This window comes from Sparus aurata, chromosome 12, assembly GCF_900880675.1.
Source record: "Sparus aurata chromosome 12, fSpaAur1.1, whole genome shotgun sequence".
NCBI lineage: Eukaryota > Metazoa > Chordata > Actinopteri > Spariformes > Sparidae > Sparus > Sparus aurata.
This window is the reverse complement of record NC_044198.1, coordinates 6875778-6897419: the sequence shown is the minus strand read 5'-3', so window position 1 is coordinate 6897419 and position 21642 is coordinate 6875778. Positions and strand designations below refer to the sequence as shown.

The 21642-nt window shown below is 41.4% G+C and overlaps 1 protein-coding gene across 1 annotated transcript; it reads right to left on the bottom strand.

Moving 5' to 3' along the window:
* Positions 1 to 985: 985 nt before the first annotated feature.
* man1b1a (mannosidase, alpha, class 1B, member 1a) lies at positions 986 to 21009 on the bottom strand. Its single transcript, XM_030436824.1, has 14 exons — positions 20695 to 21009; positions 19223 to 19360; positions 12797 to 12905; positions 11752 to 12047; positions 10093 to 10235; positions 9761 to 9879; positions 9051 to 9242; positions 8012 to 8160; positions 7712 to 7900; positions 6985 to 7175; positions 6010 to 6130; positions 5443 to 5637; positions 3797 to 3928; positions 986 to 3577 (listed from the first exon to the last, which is right to left on the bottom strand). The coding sequence occupies exons 2-14, from the start codon at positions 19322 to 19324 to the stop codon at positions 3368 to 3370; spliced, it is 2148 nt and encodes a 715-aa protein (XP_030292684.1). The 5' UTR covers positions 19325 to 19360; positions 20695 to 21009; the 3' UTR covers positions 986 to 3367.
* Positions 21010 to 21642: the final 633 nt, after the last annotated feature.

The following is a 21642-nucleotide window of genomic DNA, read 5'->3' as shown; positions in this document are numbered from 1 at the left end:
CTTAAAACGCCTGGTTTTGTTGCCACAAACACAGCTAGAAAATGTTCCTGTCAAAAATATCCAGTGTTTCCTAGGGGTGGTTAATCGGCCCAATTTCCCGATTCGATTCCGATTATTGAAGTCTCGATTCGATTACAAATCGATTTTCGATTATTAACGATTATCGATTCGATTTTCAATTATTAACGGGTTAGCCAGGGCGTGTTTCTCTGTTCCCCACTCGTCTGCCATTGTTTTGAGAAAGTCACACATATTTGCGCTTGTGTGGCTATCATCCATAGCTCTCGTCTGAAGTACGTAGGACATTAGCTTCCATCAACTGCTGACATAATGAGCTGTAACGGTCACATATGAGACTGTAGCTCTGGATGTCCAGGCATCGCAGGTTATTGCTACCCTGTGAGCAGAGTTGAGGGACACTTGCACGGAAAGCTTTGTCTCCTTGTAAAGATTTGGAATCGATTTAAGTGTGAAAAAGCTCCGGGATGGAATAACATATCTTGGCTCCAGACTGTGGACCATGTAGCGGAAGCCAACAAGAGGAGGACTCCAGTTTGTATTACAATTTAAAAAAAAATAAAAAAAAATAAAAAAAATAAAATCGATTTTTGGAAATTTAATAATCGAATCATAATCGTCAATATTATAATCACGATTAATCAATAATCGATTTTTCTCACCACCCCTAGTGTTTCCATGCTCATAAATGTTGAAACGCAGTTTAGAGGACTTAATATTTCAATCGATCAAATCTTTAATTTACTGCCATTACATTTTGTTCGTTGTCCTCAAGAGGATGGATCCTAATGACTTTTGTTCTCAAACAGGTTCAGATTATGATGGACTGCCACCAAATTTGCCATGAAAAACACAGACAAAAAGACAGTGAACCTGACCTGCCTGAAACAGAAAATCTTTGACATGATGCCGCAGAACTTTAAGACCAGAAAGGGCTCAATAATAATCATCAGGAACACAGGTTGGATTCAGTAGACAAGTTAGAAACCGCACAGAATATTTACACCCATATTTTTTTTTTTTTTACAAGCCATACATCTATCTTCCCCTCATAGCACTTCACAAATAAACACCACTGATACAGCAGCAATTAAAAAACAGAACCACACATCTAGAGCACAATATATATATCAATAGGCACAGCAGAGCATTGGCAAATGTAGTGCACATTCAATGACGTGGGTCAGTATATGGCTCTCTGTTGGACAGAAGTTCATTAACAATGACCGTTAAGACTTCAACATGGCGGTCGGTTTTAAAACGATCCAAAATTCGGATCCTTCTGGACTGAAGAGTTGAACGTGATAGTGGAATAACAGCGCTTGGGTTCAGTCATCTTCACAGCAGCACCTCCAGTACAATGGAAATGTCCTTCAAATTCGCTTGTCAACGCTACTGTATGGAAAACAAGCGCTCCCACACTGCTCTACATCACATTTGACAGGGGAGTCAGGCTTTGCTAAACAGCAATGAATCAAACGCCTTCAAGTATGAAGAATACAACTCAACAAAACTTCATTCTTTGAGCAAGTCGCCTGTGGAAAACAGGACAAATGTGTACTGTCCCTGGCAAAGGAAATGATAATGTACCCAGTTGGTTTCTTTTGAACGGACTTCACAGCAACTGCAGATTTAAAGACTGCATGGCAGCCTTAATCAGTCCCCCTCTGTAGTGTAAAACAAGTGTGACTAGAATATCAGGATGAAAAGCCGGGGGGAATTAGAGTGCACGTGGATGCACTTGCTGACAAGCGCTGTGACAAAATGTTACATAAAAAAAATAAATCACAGAACAAATGCTTACATTCATCAATAAAACAAGATGTCTTTGTGTGTTTAGCCCAGACTGATTCATTCAGTCGACCTTTCACACACATTCATAGAGATGACTCAAACCCATCACTACTCACCACGTCACTAAATGAAAAAGCTCAGTAAACAACAACCAGATTTCCCATTAAAAACACAGGAGGTGTGAATGTGCAGTAAGCTTTAACACATTTAACCTTTCATTTCTTGAGTGTCGAAGATAATTAATGCTACATATATACATGTAAGCAACCGCAAAGTGCCTTCTGGGGCTTAAAAATTTCTGTAACTGTCCCTTTTTGTTGACGATAACCGTTACAGCCAACCGAAAACAACCATCATAAGAACATGTAAATATATTTGTCTGGAAAACATGTACACAAACAAAAAACAGGCTTCTCCAAGACGGTTTTAAATAATTGCATTTGTGTAGCTCTTGGGTTATTCCCTATACTTTAATGTAATATCAGGGGCAGGAGAACTGGACAATAAATCATATCACAATCCATTTAATCACAATTCGAGATCTAAATCGCGACCTTTTTTCGCAATTGCGGCCTATTAAATTTCCCCACTTGCAACATTAAAACACAATGTCGCATCAAAGATAGTTCTTTTTTGGCACAAGCTCCTCGTCCGCCATGCTGCTATAACTCACAATGCTTTATTTACAGTGTCTCACCAAAAGAAGTGCCAAGTGAAGTAAATTGCCCGATCAGCATAGCCTCCTCGTTCACACACCGCAGACCCCTTTACTCAGTGAGGGTAATATGAAGTTATAAAACGGAGGTAAGAGAAAATTAAATACCATGATCTCGACGATTCGCCTGAAATAGTTAACTGTGGGCGCCTTCGAGATTGATCACGATCTGCAGTCATCAGATCACCCACCCCTACATAATGGAAATATGATAAGGAGAAGAAAGGTCACTGAATGTTGTCAAAGCAATACATTTACAATATAATATGGGATTCCTCAACCAGAGCAGATTACTTCTAATCTACTGAAAATGCCCTACAGATTTCCATTATTGCTTACTGCACCTTCACACTTCTGTAGATTCACCGAATGAATCGGTCTGTGCAGAGCTCGGTGGAGACCTCACATGGAAAAGACAAACTCAGGGAAGACTTGATTGTTGTTACCACACATACACACACGTTACCAGTCATCCAATTACAGTAATAAATCCTCCACACTTCTTCTGTCTTGTCTCCTTTCAGTGCCAGCTCGTCACGACTGATTTGAAAAAAGTGTTGTTGGTTTTTTTTTCACGTTAGAGACCAGCTCTAACACAAACATTTTCCTTAGGAAAAATAAAGAAAAAAGGGAAAAACCAAACCAAACAAAATAAACTCCTCCACATGGAAACGTATCAAAGAACAGGCGGACGGCACTGATGTGCTTCGCTGCTTCACACTGCAGTCCAGCATGGACGGTTGTTTGAGGGACGCGCCTGACCGAGCAGCAATAACAGTCTTGGACTCGTACAGGACTCTGTGGACCTAATCGTTGCAGAACCTCTCCTGTGTGGTGACATCACTTGGGTGGAGAGGGCCATATGGGGAGGGGGTGGGCCTCTGTGTTGAAGATGTACTTGTCTAGACTGAGCAGCTCCATGTCGTCAGAGAAGAGCAGATACAAGTACTTCAGCGTCTCACCCAGGAAGAAGCTCTCCATCTTGTCCCGGGGCCCGGGGTTAACGGGGTCACGGACGTTGTTAATGGACGTGTAGCCACCGTCAGACACCTGCAGGAGTGGAGGCGTATGATCAAGATACCAAACTCTAGAAAAGTAGTCTGGTAAAATGCAGTGACACTAATGAGTCTGTTAGATGGGTCTGTAGCTGACCCTGAGCCAAGATTAGTCCCGCAGCTTTATAGTCTAATAAGACTTAATCACATATTTTAATTAAATTGCTTTGATAATGAAAAGGTGTGATAAAAAAAAAGTCTAAAATGAACTAACCTTAGTGTAGTTATTGAAGCTCTGCAGTATGTCCCATCCCCAGTCTCTGTACTTGGTGTCCTTGGTGAATCGGTACATGTAGAACAGACTCTCCACTGTTTCTGGTCTCAGTAGGTTGTGTCTGTCGGCAGGCTGGGGGATTCAGGAGGACGTGTCAATCAATATTAAAAATCATCAAAAAGGGAACAGAATTAAGATTTCTCTGGAAGCTTTTATCAACCAGTCAGTCTCCCAGAAAATGAAAATCTTTTTATCAAAAGGGCAGAAACGGCGAGCTTCGCTAAAGTTAAGATTAAGTACAAGTTAAGAGCAGACGGAATCAGAAATCAAAAGTATGACTGCACAACAGACAGTGGCACACATACGACTCTACTTCCTTCATAGAAAGATAAAAAGGAAAGACATAAATCAAGAGCATTTTGGTGGGATGTGACTCCAAAGTATAGTTTGGGTTTTAAAGTTAGCAAAGTTCCTTCCTAAACTTTACTGTACTTTTTATTAATTCTCTTATTTTGTTTTACGTTACCTTGACAATCAACCCCGAACTCACATTAATCCGTGTATTAAAAACCAAACATCTGAGGATGTTGGTGCTGAATAAATGTATGAATAAAATAAATGTTTCCCCATTGCCAACAGCCGTAAATTCTAAATTAGTCAAAAGAAACACGTTATTAAAGGCTTTTTAATCTGCGTTAAACACCTTCGTTTTTAATCCTGGAATAAGAATGGGCTCCTAAAAATGTTTGAGATGCTTCACACTCACATTCGAGGTTAATGAAGGCAGCAGTGGAAACAAAAAAATGGTTGAAATATATTGGATGCTTGATAAACCTAAGGGAGTTAATGAAAAATTAAATGAGCGCTGAGAAAGGTTAGGAAGGTCATGGTCGCACGTTGCTGTTGCACATTTATTAAAACCGTATTCGGCATGCTCAAGAATCAGTAATGGGCTCTCAGTCTCTTTGGCTACTTTAGTTTGAAAGTGAATTATAATTTATATCCGGCACTAAAAAGAAAGCATCGATACAAGACACTAAAAAGACGACAGTGCTTTCTAAAACAAATAGATATATTGACACACAGCATAGGCATAACACCAGGGCTAGCATTCGTTCCTGCATAGTACCTAAAGTGAAAAATGCAGGTAAACATTCTTTCTTCTATACTGGGATCATGGTATGGAATGGCTTACCTACTGCTACTCAACTAGCATCATCTAGCGGAATTTTTAAAAGACAGGTTCAGCAGATTTTATGGAATAAGATATTTTAGATAGTTTTTAACTCTATTTTGCGTTTCTTATTTCTTTGTTTTCTGTGTTGTCTGCCTCTTGTTTTAGTTGTTTTATGTGTAACACCAAGGACCATGCTGGAAATAAGTTGTATACTTTTGCATGTCATCCTTTTGGATTACCGTTTTTTTTGTTTTTCGATCCATAAATCAATCAATCAATCAATCAATCAATCAATCAATCAATCAATCAATCAATCAATCAATCAATCAATCAATCAATCAATCAATCAATCAACCTGCTCCAAAAAAATCCTTAAGGATTACATAAAGCAAAAAAGGGAAAAATGACGACAATGAAATGTCGATGACAAAAACGCGATCTCATACCAGCCATCTGCCGTCAGCCTCACCTTGACAATAACGTCTCGGCCGTCACTGGCCTGCAGGCTGAAGTGTACGATCTCCGGGCTCAACCCAGTCTCCATCTGTTTGTACATCTGGTGACACGTCTCCATCAGCTCCACAGCCAGGTCCATGTGGTCGCGCGGGAGGCCGTTGTGGACCCCCAATGCCAATGTTCCCGGCAGGAAGCACACGAGGTGGTCCTGCAGAGTGACGAGACAAAGAGAGGCGCAATCAGGGGGACGGCGTGATGAAAGATAATGATGAGGACCGGAATTGACTGGACAGGCTGACGGAGATAAAGACTGACTTTACAGTCACTCATCCAACAAAAGCACAAAGGCCAATTGATTTCACAAGGCCTGCGGTTGTGGCTTCATTGAGTTTTGGCAGTGTGTGTAATACCTTATGACAATCAAAGGCTCTTGTGCTGTGCGTGGTACTTCCACTCACACAGTGGCCCACGGAATACAATATGTATTTTACAACAATCCATAGGTCCGAGGATAATTAAGGGGCCTGTGATTACGACACTGCCTGTATTTTGCACATCGATTTATGGTGAGAATCTGTACCATTTTGGGATTGAAGCGGTTATGAGACAACTCTCCAACAAAGGTCAGTCTGCCGGGCCCCGTCTGTCTCACAAGGTGTTTCCTTACTCCCTCTATAGCCTGAAGGTAGTCCTCCAACAGTCTGGACAAAACAGAAACGGCAGGTGTTACGGATATAAATATCGGTCAGAATTATTCTACAAATAAATCCAAGGTACTCAGAACTTTCAAACTTTAATCTATACACCCAAAATATCTCTGCATTAATGTTTTGTACTTCAGTGATTTGTCTTCTCATCCCAATGACGTTAGAAAGTTGGGTGAAGTTTTGCAGTCAACAAAACATTCCTGGAGTTTCACAGCAGAGGAACATTGCAACAATCGCCGAAACAACCGAAGTAGATAGAAATTTTTAGAACGGAGAAAAACCCTGAAAATAAACTGGCTCCACACAGCTCCTCAAGTGTAACCCAAGTCTCTGAAAGCACCGAGACACCGAATTGATTGAAAAGCCGTTATTTTTTCACCCTCAACACTCAGTTGAGCGGAAGCAAACACTTTCAGGCGGGATCTGTGCTAACGCTTTAAGCTTGGGAGCTACAGTGAAGATTTCGGCTCAAAAAAAGGGAGTCATTTGCTTTTATATCAATCGGGGATCTCACAGCTTTCAGAGACTTGGATAATGCCGGACAGGCTGGAGCTGTTTTATATTCATTTTCAATTTTCAAGATTCAAATCAAGTTGCAGTTTACCTCAGTTGTTTAGGAGAATGCCGCAGAGCTGTTTTGCTGTGAAGCCCCACAAATGTTTCGCAGGCCATGAGCATCAGCATGGGGGGTGAACAGGTACTGACTGAATTTCCATTGAAGGGTGAACTATTCCTTTAAGTGATGGACATCAAGTTTGCTTTACTATGACTCTGTTACTCCAACTTGAATCCAATGTTTTCACTCACAATCACTGAACACAGACTTAAAAATGTAAAGTTATAATTACTCGTCTTCTGTTTTGCCTCCCTGGATCCACTGCTTGAGCAGGTATTCATAGTAGCTGTCTGCCCTGGCACCAAGTGTGAAGGTTCCTTTGTGTGTGAACTGTCCACTGTTGGTGTTGATGAACATGGGCACCAGGCCGTCTTGTTTGCCTGGCAGCTTGTGGACGAGCTTCATTATCTCATTCACAACCTCCTGAAAAGATTGAAAAAAAAAAAAAAAGAGCAACCATTAATGTCTAGACATGAGATAATGAACCCCAAAAACCTCCGCTGATGTGTGGGCTAATATGTTTGAAAAATACCTTCTTATACCATTTATCATTGGGAAATTATTAGCAATTTCACACTTTGATGAATCTGGGCTCATCAAAAGCTATGACTCACAGGGCTGGCTCTGGCTACGATAGAAATTCGAGTCAGTCTGGGCAGAAAATCTGCGGGCGAGAGCTCCGGTTTCTGGAATCATTCGCTCATAAAGTGACAACATGACGGATTCAAAGCAAATCCGCGCTCAAGCTTGTCACTTCAATCACACAAGTGTTTGCGAGCGGCACTTAATGTCTGATATTAACTGAACTGAAACCATCTGAACCCGGGAAATATAATATAAACTGCCTCCAGTGCTCTTTCACTCCACCTCAGAGAACTGGAAGTAATGCCAAATCAAAATTATTTGCGACACACTATAGCACATTTTATTTTTCAAGGAGGCCCTCCTGGTGCCCTGACCTGGTACTGTGGCTCCTGGGTGAGGCGGCTCAGCTCTCTGAACTCCAGCTGAATGCTCGTGACCTCGGCCAGGGTGCTGTCTGCTGTCCATCGAGGCGGGTGGGCCGTTCCCTTCCCGATGTTGACATCCGAGAACGGGATCTTCGAGGGGGTTTTGAAGGCAGGCATCAACCTGGACCCGAGATCTTTCTTGAAGCAGAGGGAAGAAACTGAATTACAGGCGGTCATGGCTTCCTCTGTCTGCTCTATTCAGACTGTCTGCTGTGCAACAGTAAGAAAGCCTCTTATGGACTGACTCACAGCTTTCTCTAAGAAGAGTTGGTCTCCTGTTAGATGGTAAGTGCTCAGCAGGCCTCCGAGGACACGGATGGTTGTCTCAAAAAGATTCACGTCCACGTTCTTGCTGAAGGTGAGCTGTTTCTCTACCCAGTTCCTTGCATCTGCAAACTCTGTGTGGAGTGAGGCAGAGCGCAAGAGTGGGAGGGGAAAGACAGAAAAAAGGATTACATTTGAATACATTTTTCTGACATCGTGGATAAAGGATGTTTATGTTTTGCCTTAGGTGGCATGATAAAGTGGTCTTGTAACCATCTCCCGAGACAGCCTCTGACCAAGGCTTTGTCACAATCCAAAACGAATATAATACAATGAATACAATGTGATTTGACAACTGCGCACATCACACCTTGCACACTTAAGTTCTTGGCCTGTAAAGCTTTACACGCCGTTTAATCGTATTACACAATTAAATAAGTGCAAAAGCATTGGGGGACAGGGAAGCAGTGGTAGTTTGTGAGGATGGGGAGGACCAGGGGGCAGGGTGGAGGCGGAGGGTTGATTTATTTAGTATTTAGTATACGCGCACATTCATCATTCCTTCATCAAACTTCATGAATGTTTTCTGTGACAAAGTAGTATGTGTTCCTCTCGTTTCATCACAGAAAAATGAGAGGTGTGGAAATCACTGGAACTCGAGACTGCCATGACATACAGGTGCTTTACAAGTGTATGTAAACTATTGACCGCTGCTGTAATTGTGTACAACTGGTGTATTCCCCTTCTTTTGTTTCTAGACCAAATGCAAAGCTAAACTTGGAGTGACAATTATAGATACACTTGTACATAGCGTGCAAAATGGAAAGATGCGAGTGGATGCAAACGGATGCAAATTATGGTAAAGAAGCATCTGTGCAAGGAGAAAAGGCTTTAACTTAAATTCTGTGCCAAAACTCTTTGTCATAAATGTATGTTGGAGTTGTATTTGGCAGCAGTATTGAAAACATTTCAAAGGACACCCAGCCCTTAGAGAGAGAGAGGGGGTATAAGTGACATCCGATACCTTCTTTGAGGCCCATAATCCACATGGTGTCCAGAGCATCAATGAGAGTCAATCCCAGTCCGAACCATTCTCCAAAAGACTTAGAGATGGGCTTGAGCTCGTCGTGACCCCAGGCGTAGTCCTTGTATCCTTTCCACGCATGTCTGAAGGCATCACGTACCGCCTCCAGTCTGTCCACAGCTCCAGCTGAAACTACAAACAAAAGGCCCAGGAAAGGAATGAATAAGAAATGAAAAGTGTCATCTCAAAAGTTGGTGCCTCCTCCAAGGATGTGCTCTCAGCAGGGCAGGAATATTCAGTGCCATGTGTCTATACTGCTGCCGCTTTGAGCTTTATCCTGTTAAAGTTAGAAATTTTCAAAATTTAAGTAAAAAAAAAAAAGGGTTGGGCTTTAAACAGCATAGACCAGTAGAAATGGACAATGAGTTAAATAATCTGCTTGAAGGGAAAGGTTTTTCAGTGGAAGTTTTTAACTTTTTTATATCCGTGAAAGAGCAGAAAAGAGACTGAAAACAATCAGGAGGGACTGAAACTTAAGGTTTCTTTATTTTACATCATCCTTAAATTAAAATCTTTGGGTTTTGTTTGTCACTGTGATGACATGTTAAGACATGACCCTTGACTGCGGGAACTTGTCATGGACATTCTTTGTTTCAGTTTATGATATTTTACAGAACATTCAAAGATGTATGATGGATTTCAGTACTGACCTTCCAGTGGGATAGTGTTAGCGGGATTGGCTGGGGCTTGGGCAGCCGCAGCATCCTTCTCATTGGCTGAGGGTGGAGGCTCTGTGGCCTGGTCGGCTTCGATCATCGCTCCTCTCCAGCTGCATGAGTAAAAACATGTCTTATGCCTCAATTATTGATACAAGTACTACAACAAAGTCTATATGGTCCAGCTGGAAACTATTTTTTTTTTCTGACTGTCTGAGTCATATCATTTTTAACATGTCACCCACTTTTCTCCACAGTTAGAAAACTCCAACTTCCATACGGTTTTCTTATCCGTAAAAAAAAATAGCAAACAACAAACAGTTCACCTGACAAGCTTCTTTTCTTTGTCCTCCTCCTCTCCTTCTCCATCTTGAACCACCTCTTGGTGGTTTTCCCCACCGACTGTGTCAGAAATATTTCCTTCTTTCTGCAGGCTCGGCGGACCCCTCTTGTTTGGGAATGTCTTTTTCTGAGGATAAACAAATGGAGAGAGCTAGAAATAGGAGGGGTAACTTGAACACTTCATGGTAAAGGGATATCAGGCATCCAAATATATAGTCCACAAAGTGTTTTGGTGTTAAGAGTGGCAAACCTGGAATTGCACAAAAACAGATCACTCCATCAACAATAATATGGAGTCATCCACGTGAACCTATTTCATTATTATTTAAGTGCCAAATCATAAACATTTCTTTATGTAACTATAGTTGTGTTGATGTAGGTGTAACGTTCTTGAGTGTTATTGGAATGTGTAATAAAATTAATGTCGCATTTCTCCAAATCTACAATTCAATCCGACCTTGAAATTTAAAGGAGAACTTCGGTCGATTTAAACATGCACTAGTCAATCTGTCGAGCGTGCACTTACTCCCTCACTGGCGGAGACGGAAACGTAATCCAGCATTTTCGTGTTTCTGTTCATAATGTACATGTCCATGTTACAGCCTGTCATGAGCCATGAACCTTACAATAGCCTGTTAAGCCTGTTAAGTGCACACTCGATGGATATGCTAGTTTGGTCTAGCTACCGGAACACACGGATGTCAACAAACAGGTAAGTAGCTGCTTGCACAAACACACTGTTTTAACTACTTTTTTATTCATTTGAGTCATACACGCTACAGTGCTGTGTTGTAAGATGTCTGCTGATGTTGCATAACATTCGGTGTGAGATGTGGAGCATGTTAAGACGCTTAAAACACAGTGTAAAGTTCTGACCCCATGCTGTTAGCTGTCAATGCTAAGTCTCAGTTCACGGAGCTCTGCAATGGTTGGACCAAATGTGTTCGCGTCTTCGGTACTGGCAAGTCAAGGGTAGCTTGAGCAATGAAGCTGCATGTTTAAATCGACTGAAGTTCTCCTTTAAGGTCACAATGTTTTCACGATGTAAATGTTTCTAATCATTACAGGCATCACAGGAGTATCACATATGAATCCGATCAAAGATCAAAGGATGCCCTGACAACTGTTATACAATTTTAAATTCTTCTTTGAAAAGTAGAAAATAGAAAAGGGGTATTTTGCAACATCTAGACTTGATCCTGGCGGGTTTCAGGTTAGTTCAAAGTGTATTCTCCAAAACGACTTTCAACAGAAAATAAGCAACAAAAGAAGAAGAAGAAAAGAAGTTCAGTGTGTTGTAAAGGAGTAAACCCCCTTCTTAAACAAATCAATAAAGGAGATCTGAATAAGATAGTAGACCTAACAGCTCTGATGCTGTCAGAGCTAACTCCAGTACCAGTCAGTTGAACGGTTTTGTTCACTCAGAATACAAGTGTCTGAAAGCGTAGCTGCAGGCTACAGTTGAGCTAGCTGTGTTCTAGGCAGCAGGCAGAGGAACTTTTCAATAAGGAATTGTAATTGCAACACTCCCAGTTAACATCAGAATCTGAATCAGAATCTTTTTGTCCTTTTTTTGTTTTTTCACTTATTGATTGATGTTGACAGATGACCCTGAAATTAAAAAGATTGGACACAAGTCTAACCTTAGTGGGAGGTTTAGCCAGCATGGGGATGTTTGGTCCTCTGGGCTCTGCCACTGCACCTGGACCCGCACCAGGACCTGCGCCGGGACCTGCACCGGGACCTGCACCGGGACCTGCACCGGGACCTGCACCGGGACCGGCACCAGCACCTTGACCCACATCTGGCCCAAGATTAGGCCCTGCCACAGGACCAGGAGCTTTGTCTCCAGGTTGACCCAACGGGGACTTCACTTCAGGAAAAATGGTCTTCAACTCTCTGTCGTTGAGCTCCAGCCAGTCCTCTCTGTCAGACAACCCTGTACACACACACACACACACACACACACACACACACACACACACACACACACACACACACACACACACACACACACACACACACACACACACAAAGTCCATGTTATGCAAGCTAACTATGTTGTACACTCATCACTATAAAGAAGCCTGACTAAATACACTACCTAACTTTAAAAACAGAATCTTCGTGGAGATGTCCACAGGAAGTCTTCCTCCCACCTTTCTGACTCTGGGCAGGCATACAGTATATCAGCCTTTACCGAAACTCAGTCCACACTAAAATCCAAAGAGTTTTCAGATTTATCTACTCTGGAGGGAGATTTTCCGGGGAACTCAGGGTGTGAAAACGCGCTAGCTCTGTGTGGATGGAAAGCCAAAAGAGATAGAAAATAGAAGCATTTTCAGATTTATCCAGTGTGGAAGTGATCTGAAAATCAAATGCACTACATGCAGAGGTAAACAAGAGTTCAACTGAGCAGGTGTGCGCAACACATGAGCAGAAAACTAAACAAAGACAGAAGCCATCACAGCGTCTCATGAGGTGTTTTAGTCATTCACTGCAATTTATCATCACTGCCAAACACAACACACGGGCTATCCAACTCATCAGTTCAACACACCACGCTGCAATACCATTAAAATTAATGACAGACTCTGTCTCTATCTCTGCCTGTGTGTGTGTGTGTGTGTGTGTGTGAGAGAGTGTGTGTGTGTGAGAGTGAGAGAGAGAGTTTTGGGCACTGTTTACCTCTCCACTGCTCTGACAGGCTGGGATACGAGAGCAGTCCAAATATGAGCAGCAGCGCCAGCAGGAAGAGGATGAGGCTTCGCTGGAGCCGAGACAGCTGCTTCCATTTCTGTGGGCGGATGAACAAAAAGCAGAGCTTACTACACTGAAACACGTCAAACAGCTCCGAATTCAAATCACACGTGTGTCAGCAGATTCAAACGTCATCCCCGTCCTAAAATATTACACAAACTGTTCATTCAAAAATAGCAGGGTGAAAAAAGGAAAAGCTTTCCCCCGTCTTACTTACTCTGTCTAAACTCAACATTCTCTCCACCTGATGCGTTAAGCCCAGCGGCCGCTCACGGGCAAACAATCGAAAAGCTCAACCAGCAGTGCAGAGGGAGGGACAGATCCGGGTCTCTCAGGAGAGAAGGCTAGCAGGCGGCGGTGGCACTCTGTTACCTGCTCTAATTAACACCTGTGCAACACCGTGAAACTGTTGAGCCATCGTCTGCGAGCTGAGACGGAACACACAGCAGACTTTATCTCGGGGGATTGTACTGTTGTGCTGTACTTCCATCAACATAACAGCAGCAACATGTTCTGTTCGGCCCAACATCTTTACACCTTTTGTAAAGATTTCTTTATGTTCCTTACACTGGGTTCGGAAATACCAGAAGAACCCCGACTCAATGTGATGTGTTTTTTTGACAGGGTGTGATCGGAATAGCAGTGAGATGATTAAAGGTGATTCATTCATTTTTGTTGGTCTGTCCCTGAAAAGAACCATCAACATCCATTTCATCTAGGAAGCTTTCACAGTTGTCATCTTACTTTGATCTTACAGTAAAATGGAATGGACAACAAAACAGACTGAAGAGCACAGCCACAGATATCAATGGACCACAAATCTTCTGGATCTGAATTTAAAATTCACTTAAAATGAAAAGGGATTTGGAACAAATTGACCTAAAATCTTTGATATTTATCTGACTTGCATTGTTTTCTTGATATGACACTATATAACATTTCACATTTTTATATCGTGCTATCACATAAGTGTACTCTTTTGGCAGGCTTCATTTAGTCATTATTTCCACATAACTGATGAATGCTGTCAAAATCCCATGTGTTATATTTTGCACTACTAGGTGCTTTTGAGGGGATTGCAAATAATTGACATTTTTATCATGAATAACAATATGGCCTAAAATTTGGGCCATTCATTAGCTTTTTTTCCTCCCGAAGAGCTTTTGACTGTATCTCACAGCCTTTTTCAGCCAGTGGATTGTGTTGATGTACCTGAAGGTGCACCACAGCCAGCAGGTACACTTTCAGCTGCCAAATAGAGATTCTAAATTAACAAGAGGCAAAGTCTAGAGGCTAAAACTTTGGGAGGCACCATCCAAAATCCCTCGAAAAGGCCATGTCGGCAAGAGGAAGCTTTGGCCACCTCCACCACTCTACTGCATCCATTTGACAGATGTTATTCACTCAAGGTTGAGGACAAAGGGTTTGGACACACCATATTTGATGGGGTGGAGCTTAAGCAGAGGTGCTGAAGCAGTTAAAGAAAACACTGGCCAAGGCCTGCGATGAGGTAGATGCTTCCCCACTGCAGGCTATGATTTGCACCTCTGAGCTTTCAGCAGCTTTTAATCAGAAAAACAGAGCAGAACACAAACCAAGACAGATCATGAAGATTTAGCCGACCTGTCCAGTCAAGTGAAGAAAACACCAGTCAAAGACCGTAAAGGGCACGAGGCGTCCCCTGATTAGGCTTCAATTAATGTCCCTGAGCTCAACTTCAGCAGCCCAGGACAGATTATGAGACTTTAACAGAGATGTTGAAGCAATTACAGCAAACACCAGCAAAGACCTTTGATAAGGTAAATGCTTCCCCTCAGGCAGGCTATGATTTACATCTCTGAGCTTGACTTTCAGATCAGACCACCAAGCTAATGATGGAAAATGAGGCTTTAGCAGCTGAGATAAATCCAGCCCCTCAACGAAATCCACCGCCTCCGCAGAAGGCGGGCAGAGCTGTGGAGACAAGATGGGAGGGAGACTTTGAAAAGCAGATGAGAGGGGGATGGCGAAAAACCCCCTATGAGAAGAATCCTCCAGTCATCCTCCAAGCAGACACCCCGCCCAGCTTCCTGCATCTGTTACTGCTCTTCGAGAGCTTGGGTTGGATTGGACATTCCTCTACAACTCGAGCAATAATACACTGCCGCAACAATACACTGCCACGCTATTTACAATTACAATGTTCATATTGTACAATATTATGTACCTACGAGTCTATTCCATTTCTTACCTTTTTTTTTTATATTGTTTATTCCTTACCATTATCATTGTTTATTGTAATATTACTGTTCATTGGCTGCTACGACACTGAAATATCCTTGTTTGCGGGACAAACGTATTTAACAATGTTTTTCCATCTCTTGGTTTGGTTGTATATTTTAAATATTGTTAGAAATACTTCTAAGATATAGCAAGAATTTAAGTTTAAAACATTCCCTGTATATAAAAACAAAAAAACATAAAAAAAAAAAAAAAAAAAAATCTACATCTTTCTTGTAGAAAGGTGCAGAATTGAAGTACACCTTTTCCTTTCAAACATTATGACTGTGAATTTAATGTCTGGTCCAAAATGATTGTTTTGTTTATCTCTGTGGAAGAATTCAGTTGGATCCAGCTACGAAAAAAAGAAAGGTTTGTCAACCCAGTAAAACACGTAGAGAATCCTTTTCTCTGTGCAGGGAGCAAACGCTGAGCGAACAAGCTACTCAGAGGAAGATGATTTGCAGAGAATGGTTTTCTCAGAAGCAATAAAGCGTCACTAAATTTGAAGACCCGCAGGTACGGGGGGTGCTGAGCCAGATCGACACTGCTGCTATAAAAGTGGTTTTATAGTATAAATGTCTGTTGATATACCGCTGGAATAAAGTGTTACAGAACAGTCAATGAGAGCGCGGGCTTGCCTTTTCAATTCAGTGAACGGAATGAATTACTTCTTTGAGAGCTGACTCTGCCATTTTGCCTTTTTTGAAAAAGGAAGTGCCAGATGTAATCAGGTCGAAATGATGATTGAATAAGCATACTTTCTTACGATCAGGATCTGAAGTTGTTAAGGAAACCGACTCAAAATGATCTATTTAACACTACATAGTGATTTATACAAATATTCAATTAAAAATGGATGAATAAATGTGTTCAAAACTTGTAGGGGGAATAATAAGAGTGGGCACATATTTGACAAGCAAGTCTAAATCGAATAGTTCAAAGCTTCATCCGGAACATTGACATTCAAATGATAAATCGATCGAACGCTGCGCAACTTTTCTTCTCATTCTTTTCACGTCTGTTCATTCTGTCTGAACCAGTATTTCTGCACAGTTACAGATAATGATAAGGCTACATCAATATTATTAGAACTGCATTATTTGTAGAATTAGATTCCAGTAGGGGCTGCGTATGATTGTTTCCAATTAATGTGATTCAAGTCCAAATCATTTCCCAAAATGCACTCAATGTTTGTGCCTTAAAAAATACAGTACGGACTGCTTCAATCCATATTTGCTGCCATTAAGCCTTTCCTGAATAACATTTTCACTACAGGTTAAAAAAAAGAAAACGCTTGCTCTCTCACTCTCACGACATACAAAAGGAGGCTCGCGCCTATATTGAAGCTGGAGCAAGTGATTCTGAAGAAAGATAGCCCATTGTTGAGTCTTGATCTCAGGTCATCAAATACCTTGGAACGAGCCACGACCTGGGAATGAGACCATCTTTCTCTAGAATCACTCCTTAACAGGACAGTCTAACAGCGATCTAACAGCACCATAAATATCATTTATACAACCCCAATAAACACAAACAAATCTATTTCGACTCTAAGGCTATTATAGTAAAAAGATTAAGTGGTAACAAAAAAAAAAAAGCTCATATTATGTACAGTGCATACATTTGCTTGGCGCTCGGTTTAATCCCATCAATCACTGTAAAGTGTTCACATCAGAAAACATGACGCCAGACGTACATCCTAAACCCTCAAGAGGCTTTGAATGGAAAGAAATGACTTTCTACACAAATGAAGAAGATTTCTTGGGAAAGGCATACGTTGAAGTACATTTCATAAAACTAAATGTAACACACACCGGCAGTGTATGAGACACATCATACCGCCCGCACCATTGTTTTCTGTGTGAGCCCACATACAGCACCTGCAGCGTCTTGATGTGTGTAATTGTGGGTTGGTACACCGCTGACCTATCCTCTGCAATGACGCATTTAAGCTCTCCAGAAAAAAAAAACAAAAACATTTCATCACATTTGAAGAACTACACAGCCCGACTTTCCGTTCCCTGACTATTACCTCTGCTCGTAGGGTGCTCCCAGTGTGTGCTGATGCGGATGGAACGTAGGACGGAAAATGCCGCGGCTGGTTATGTTGCACTTAACGGTGTGAACACACAGAACAAACAAATCTCTCACATCTACGTGAACAAAAATTATCTCGCACAAGGCACAATGAACGTTCTCTCTTTCGAGCCAGGCTGCAAGACCTGTTGTACAAGGCAGTAAGAGGAAACCTGTGAACAAAGCAGCTAACCGCCCTGAGCAAGAGACAGAAAACAAAAGTATCTGATGTGAAATGACACCAAAATGTACTGTAAAAGCTTTATATCAAAAGAAACAAAAGGAGATGTGTGTGTGTGTGTGTGTGGGGGGATCATGGTGAGAGGGCACAGGGGGAGTGAGAAGAGTGAGATATTTGAAAGTAAAGAAAACAAGATTAAAGAATAATGTGCAAGGAGACAGAAGAGGAGACGGTGAGACGAGCAGAGTTTGTTTTATCTCACTGCGGTGATCAGACACATAATGTGCTCGGGGGATGCTTTTATCCGAGGAGAGTTTGAAAGTTCAGGCTGCTCCACAACAAAGGATGCGAGAGGAACGCAGGCTGATACCCAAGGAATCGATTTGTCACAACAAAAGATGCATTTCATAAGGACAGATGTTCCATCAGAGTGGAGTGATCGGAAACACGACCGAGCAGTTAGACTCTTACAGCGGAGGCCTTTTTTGCATTTTCCACAGTCACTCAGAACTGAACAACACAACACAACACCTAGGGCAGGGCGATGCGACAATATGAATGGTCGACATCCAGAAATCGTTCCATACCGTACTTAATACCAAGTGCAACCCCTTTTTTATATTTCCGGTTTCATTAAATCAGACCATTATGGATAATGCTGCAAATCAATGAGCAGGACTGATTTATGGCCAGTGTCATTAACAGGACTGCCACATAAATAACCCCTAAACTGGCTTTTGAGAAAATGTACTGCATCACAATATAACGTCAGTTGACAGATGAATGGAGAAAGCAACACAAAGTTTCAGTCAGCCTCCACAACAGCCTCTTTCATCCTTTCTTTTCTATTCATTATTTAATTGTTCTATTATCATAGTGGTGGGGAGCTCTGTCAATGTGGCTTTAAAATCTTCAATAGGTGCTCAGCTAGCCTGCGATACGATGACTGTGAACGCCATAGCAAATTATTCAGACTTATTATACCATGAAGTGACCTAATCTCGGAGCATCAGTGTTTGTTGTGTTCTTCCACCCATTTATTCAGGTTTGTCCTTTAATTTGTCACCCATCTTCTATAGGGGTGTGCCAAAATATCGATACTACGATATATCGCGATATTTCGTCTTGAGGTACATTATCGATACACTGGTGCCAAATACCAATATTTAAAAATGTAAAAAAAAATAATAAATACATTTTTTTTTTTTTTTTTTTTGGCCCACCACCCCTTTTCGGAGGACAGCTTTATCTTTATTCAAACATAGGTATACAACCAAATAAAATTTTAAAAAATGGTTTAAGTAGCTCTGAAACCCACACATATAGATATTTAATGATAGTTGTAGTCAGTGTGTGTGTTAAGAACAGTCACTGTGCAATATACTCTTTGTTTACTTGGCTGTCATTCATGTGAAATTGATTGACAATATTTTGTAATTCCTGTGAAATGGATTCAGTGCAGTCAATAAATTCTGAGTTTCTTCAGTGACACAGATATCGTGATGTATCGTGGATGAAATTCCTTGCAATATATCGATTATCGCAGAATCGCTGTATCGTGATATTATCGTTATCGTGGGCAAAATATCGTGATAGTATCGTATCGCGAGGTACCTGGTGATACCCAGCCCTACTCTTCTAATTGGGTCCTGACATAAAAGTACATGCACCGTGAACCTAGAGCGACAGATCACAACCTTGTCTGGTGTGAATTTGCAAAAAAAAAAAACTCGAGCCGGACTCAAGCTCTTCATCTTGCATCACACCCAGTTTCAGAGTAGTAGAAATCCAGCCTGTCTGGATTATACTGCAGACTGCACTACAGGAGCACTCACCCGCCAGCAGGACTGTCTCCGGTGTTTGCCGTTGTTGTAGGCATGACTGTGCGGATCACTGAGTGTCAGAGAGATGAAGTCCTTTCTTGAAGGCGGATACATCTTCTGATCGGGGCGGACAGTCGTAGGTCATAGAAGCTGCACTCAGAGGGTGAAAAAGAAAAAAATAATAAAAAATCACAGTCAGTTGGAATGTGACTATTTCCTAAAATAAGAGCATGCGAAAGGAAAAATGTGAAAGTAGGGCGCATCCCATCGCTGTGCTGAAACGTAACTGATGACTATCTGTATGATCTCTATCATCATGTTAGGTATTTACATTGTAAAACACACACACACACACACCCACACACACACACGAGTAAAAAGTCGTAGTTTATGAAATGTCTTTTTGAACCAGATTATGCTAATTTTACCAGCATTTAACTAAAACAGATTTACATGCTTAACTTTTTTACAAAAAGGGAGAGTACACATTTAAATAAACCTGCATCAAGGACCAAACAAAGAATGAAATAGAATTGATTGATTGATTTCCACCAAAGCAGCCACAACTCTTGAATCCTTTGATTGATTTGCATATACCAAGACATTAGGTGCAGCATCCAGCAAGCCATGATCACTGAGATAACTTGTGTGTCAGTCAGTTTTCCTTACTGCATATTCTCATTTTTACCCTCACATGTGTATGTATGCTGGTTTCTCCCTTCACAGGCCTGTGCTGCTGTGCTTTTACTTTGCAGACTAAAGAGTTGTATAATTTGAGGTTTGATGTGAGCTGTAAGGGCCACTAGCAGCAGCAGCAACATTGATCAACAACCTAACCTTATTTAACTTCCTTCTAAGATGATGCTTCATCTTAAATATAGAAAATGCATTCTTTGCAAATGGTGCATCCCAATAAACATACTTGAACATCAAAACATCATCCTCTTCAGTACCACGGACAGCTGACGACAAAGAAGCTCTTGTACGTGAACATGCACTTGCTCTTGAGAAACGGATGTAAAAACCCAGGAGAGCTCTCAGAACACACCGAGAAATCTGATCAAATACAGTGATGTTCCCTGAGATGGTCACGTAGTCTTTGTGAGATAGCTTTCTCACAGACTACGAGTAAAATGAACGTCAAGGCTTCAAAAGCTAGTGGAGTACAATTCTGACAATGACATGCTGCTCTGGAAGTCTTGCAGCTCATTTTTTTTTTTTTTTACCAAAGTCTTCTTAAATAGATGAGAGCAGAGTTCGCTATTTTTAAAAATGCAGGTGATTTCAGTTACCGTGCACAAAACGTACTAAATGTATTCAATTTGTGTCGTGGTCAAATAACGTTCCAGAACCAAGCTCTTAAAAGCTAAGTGGGCTAATGTATTACTTAGCTACCTCCGTGCCACCCAAACGTTACTGACATGCACTTAAAAAAAACTAAATCATTCAAATATTGGTCCCACGTCCATGTGCCTCCCCCTCACCTTAGTGACTGGTTGGCTGCCTCACAGCGACGTTATTCTCCTGAAAGCTGAACAGCTGTTAGCCAGTTAGCAACGAGGGGCTAGCTAGCTTCCTATCTACTTCCTGAATGGGAAGTGACACGTCTGCGCTGTCACAAGGGCCAACATGTGACACAGAGGATCGCCCGTATGTTACATAAGACGACCTGCTGCTGCATGAAGTGTCAAACTAATTAAACTGGGGGAAACATGGCTAAAGTTAGCGAACGAACAACCACAGTAGAGATGCGGAGAAGTAAGAGCTGACGGGAGTTTACGCTGTGCGTCGTGTGACGTGTGCACGTGATCTGACGTATTGAGAGTTAACCCATTAATGTTCCCAGCTATAATGATAGATAGATAGATAGATAGATAGATAGATAGATAGATAGATAACTTTATTAATCCCCTAGGGGAAATTAGGTCATCATAGCAGGGGGTACGTTCAAGTACTTGTTACTACATGTTACACTGGATATTACACTTCTACACTGCCTCACTATAAAGTGGGCACTTGCCTGTAGATAGTTTTGCATGTTGTGCAGATTAAAGCTGTAATTAACTGCAATTGACTGAAGGTGTATCCGTTGAACAGCCCTTTTCTTCATGTCACTCATTTAAATGTTTGATGTTGGCTAATATTAGCAAATGTGACCAAATAACATCATCTTTGGAAGTACCTTCCAAATAATCTACAGTTACATGTGAGTTCCTTAGAAAATTATGGGCATGTATGGGACCAAATAACAAGGAAAACAAAACAAAACCAAAAAACGAAGACACAGCGATTTTAAAGTCAACAAATGTGATAATTCAAGTTGATTTTAAGACTAAATTATGAAGAATCCTGAGTAACATGTATTTGCCTGTTGTGTTTGTCTCTCGGCAGGCGGCTAAGGCACAGCTGATAGGGCACCAGATACCTCTGAT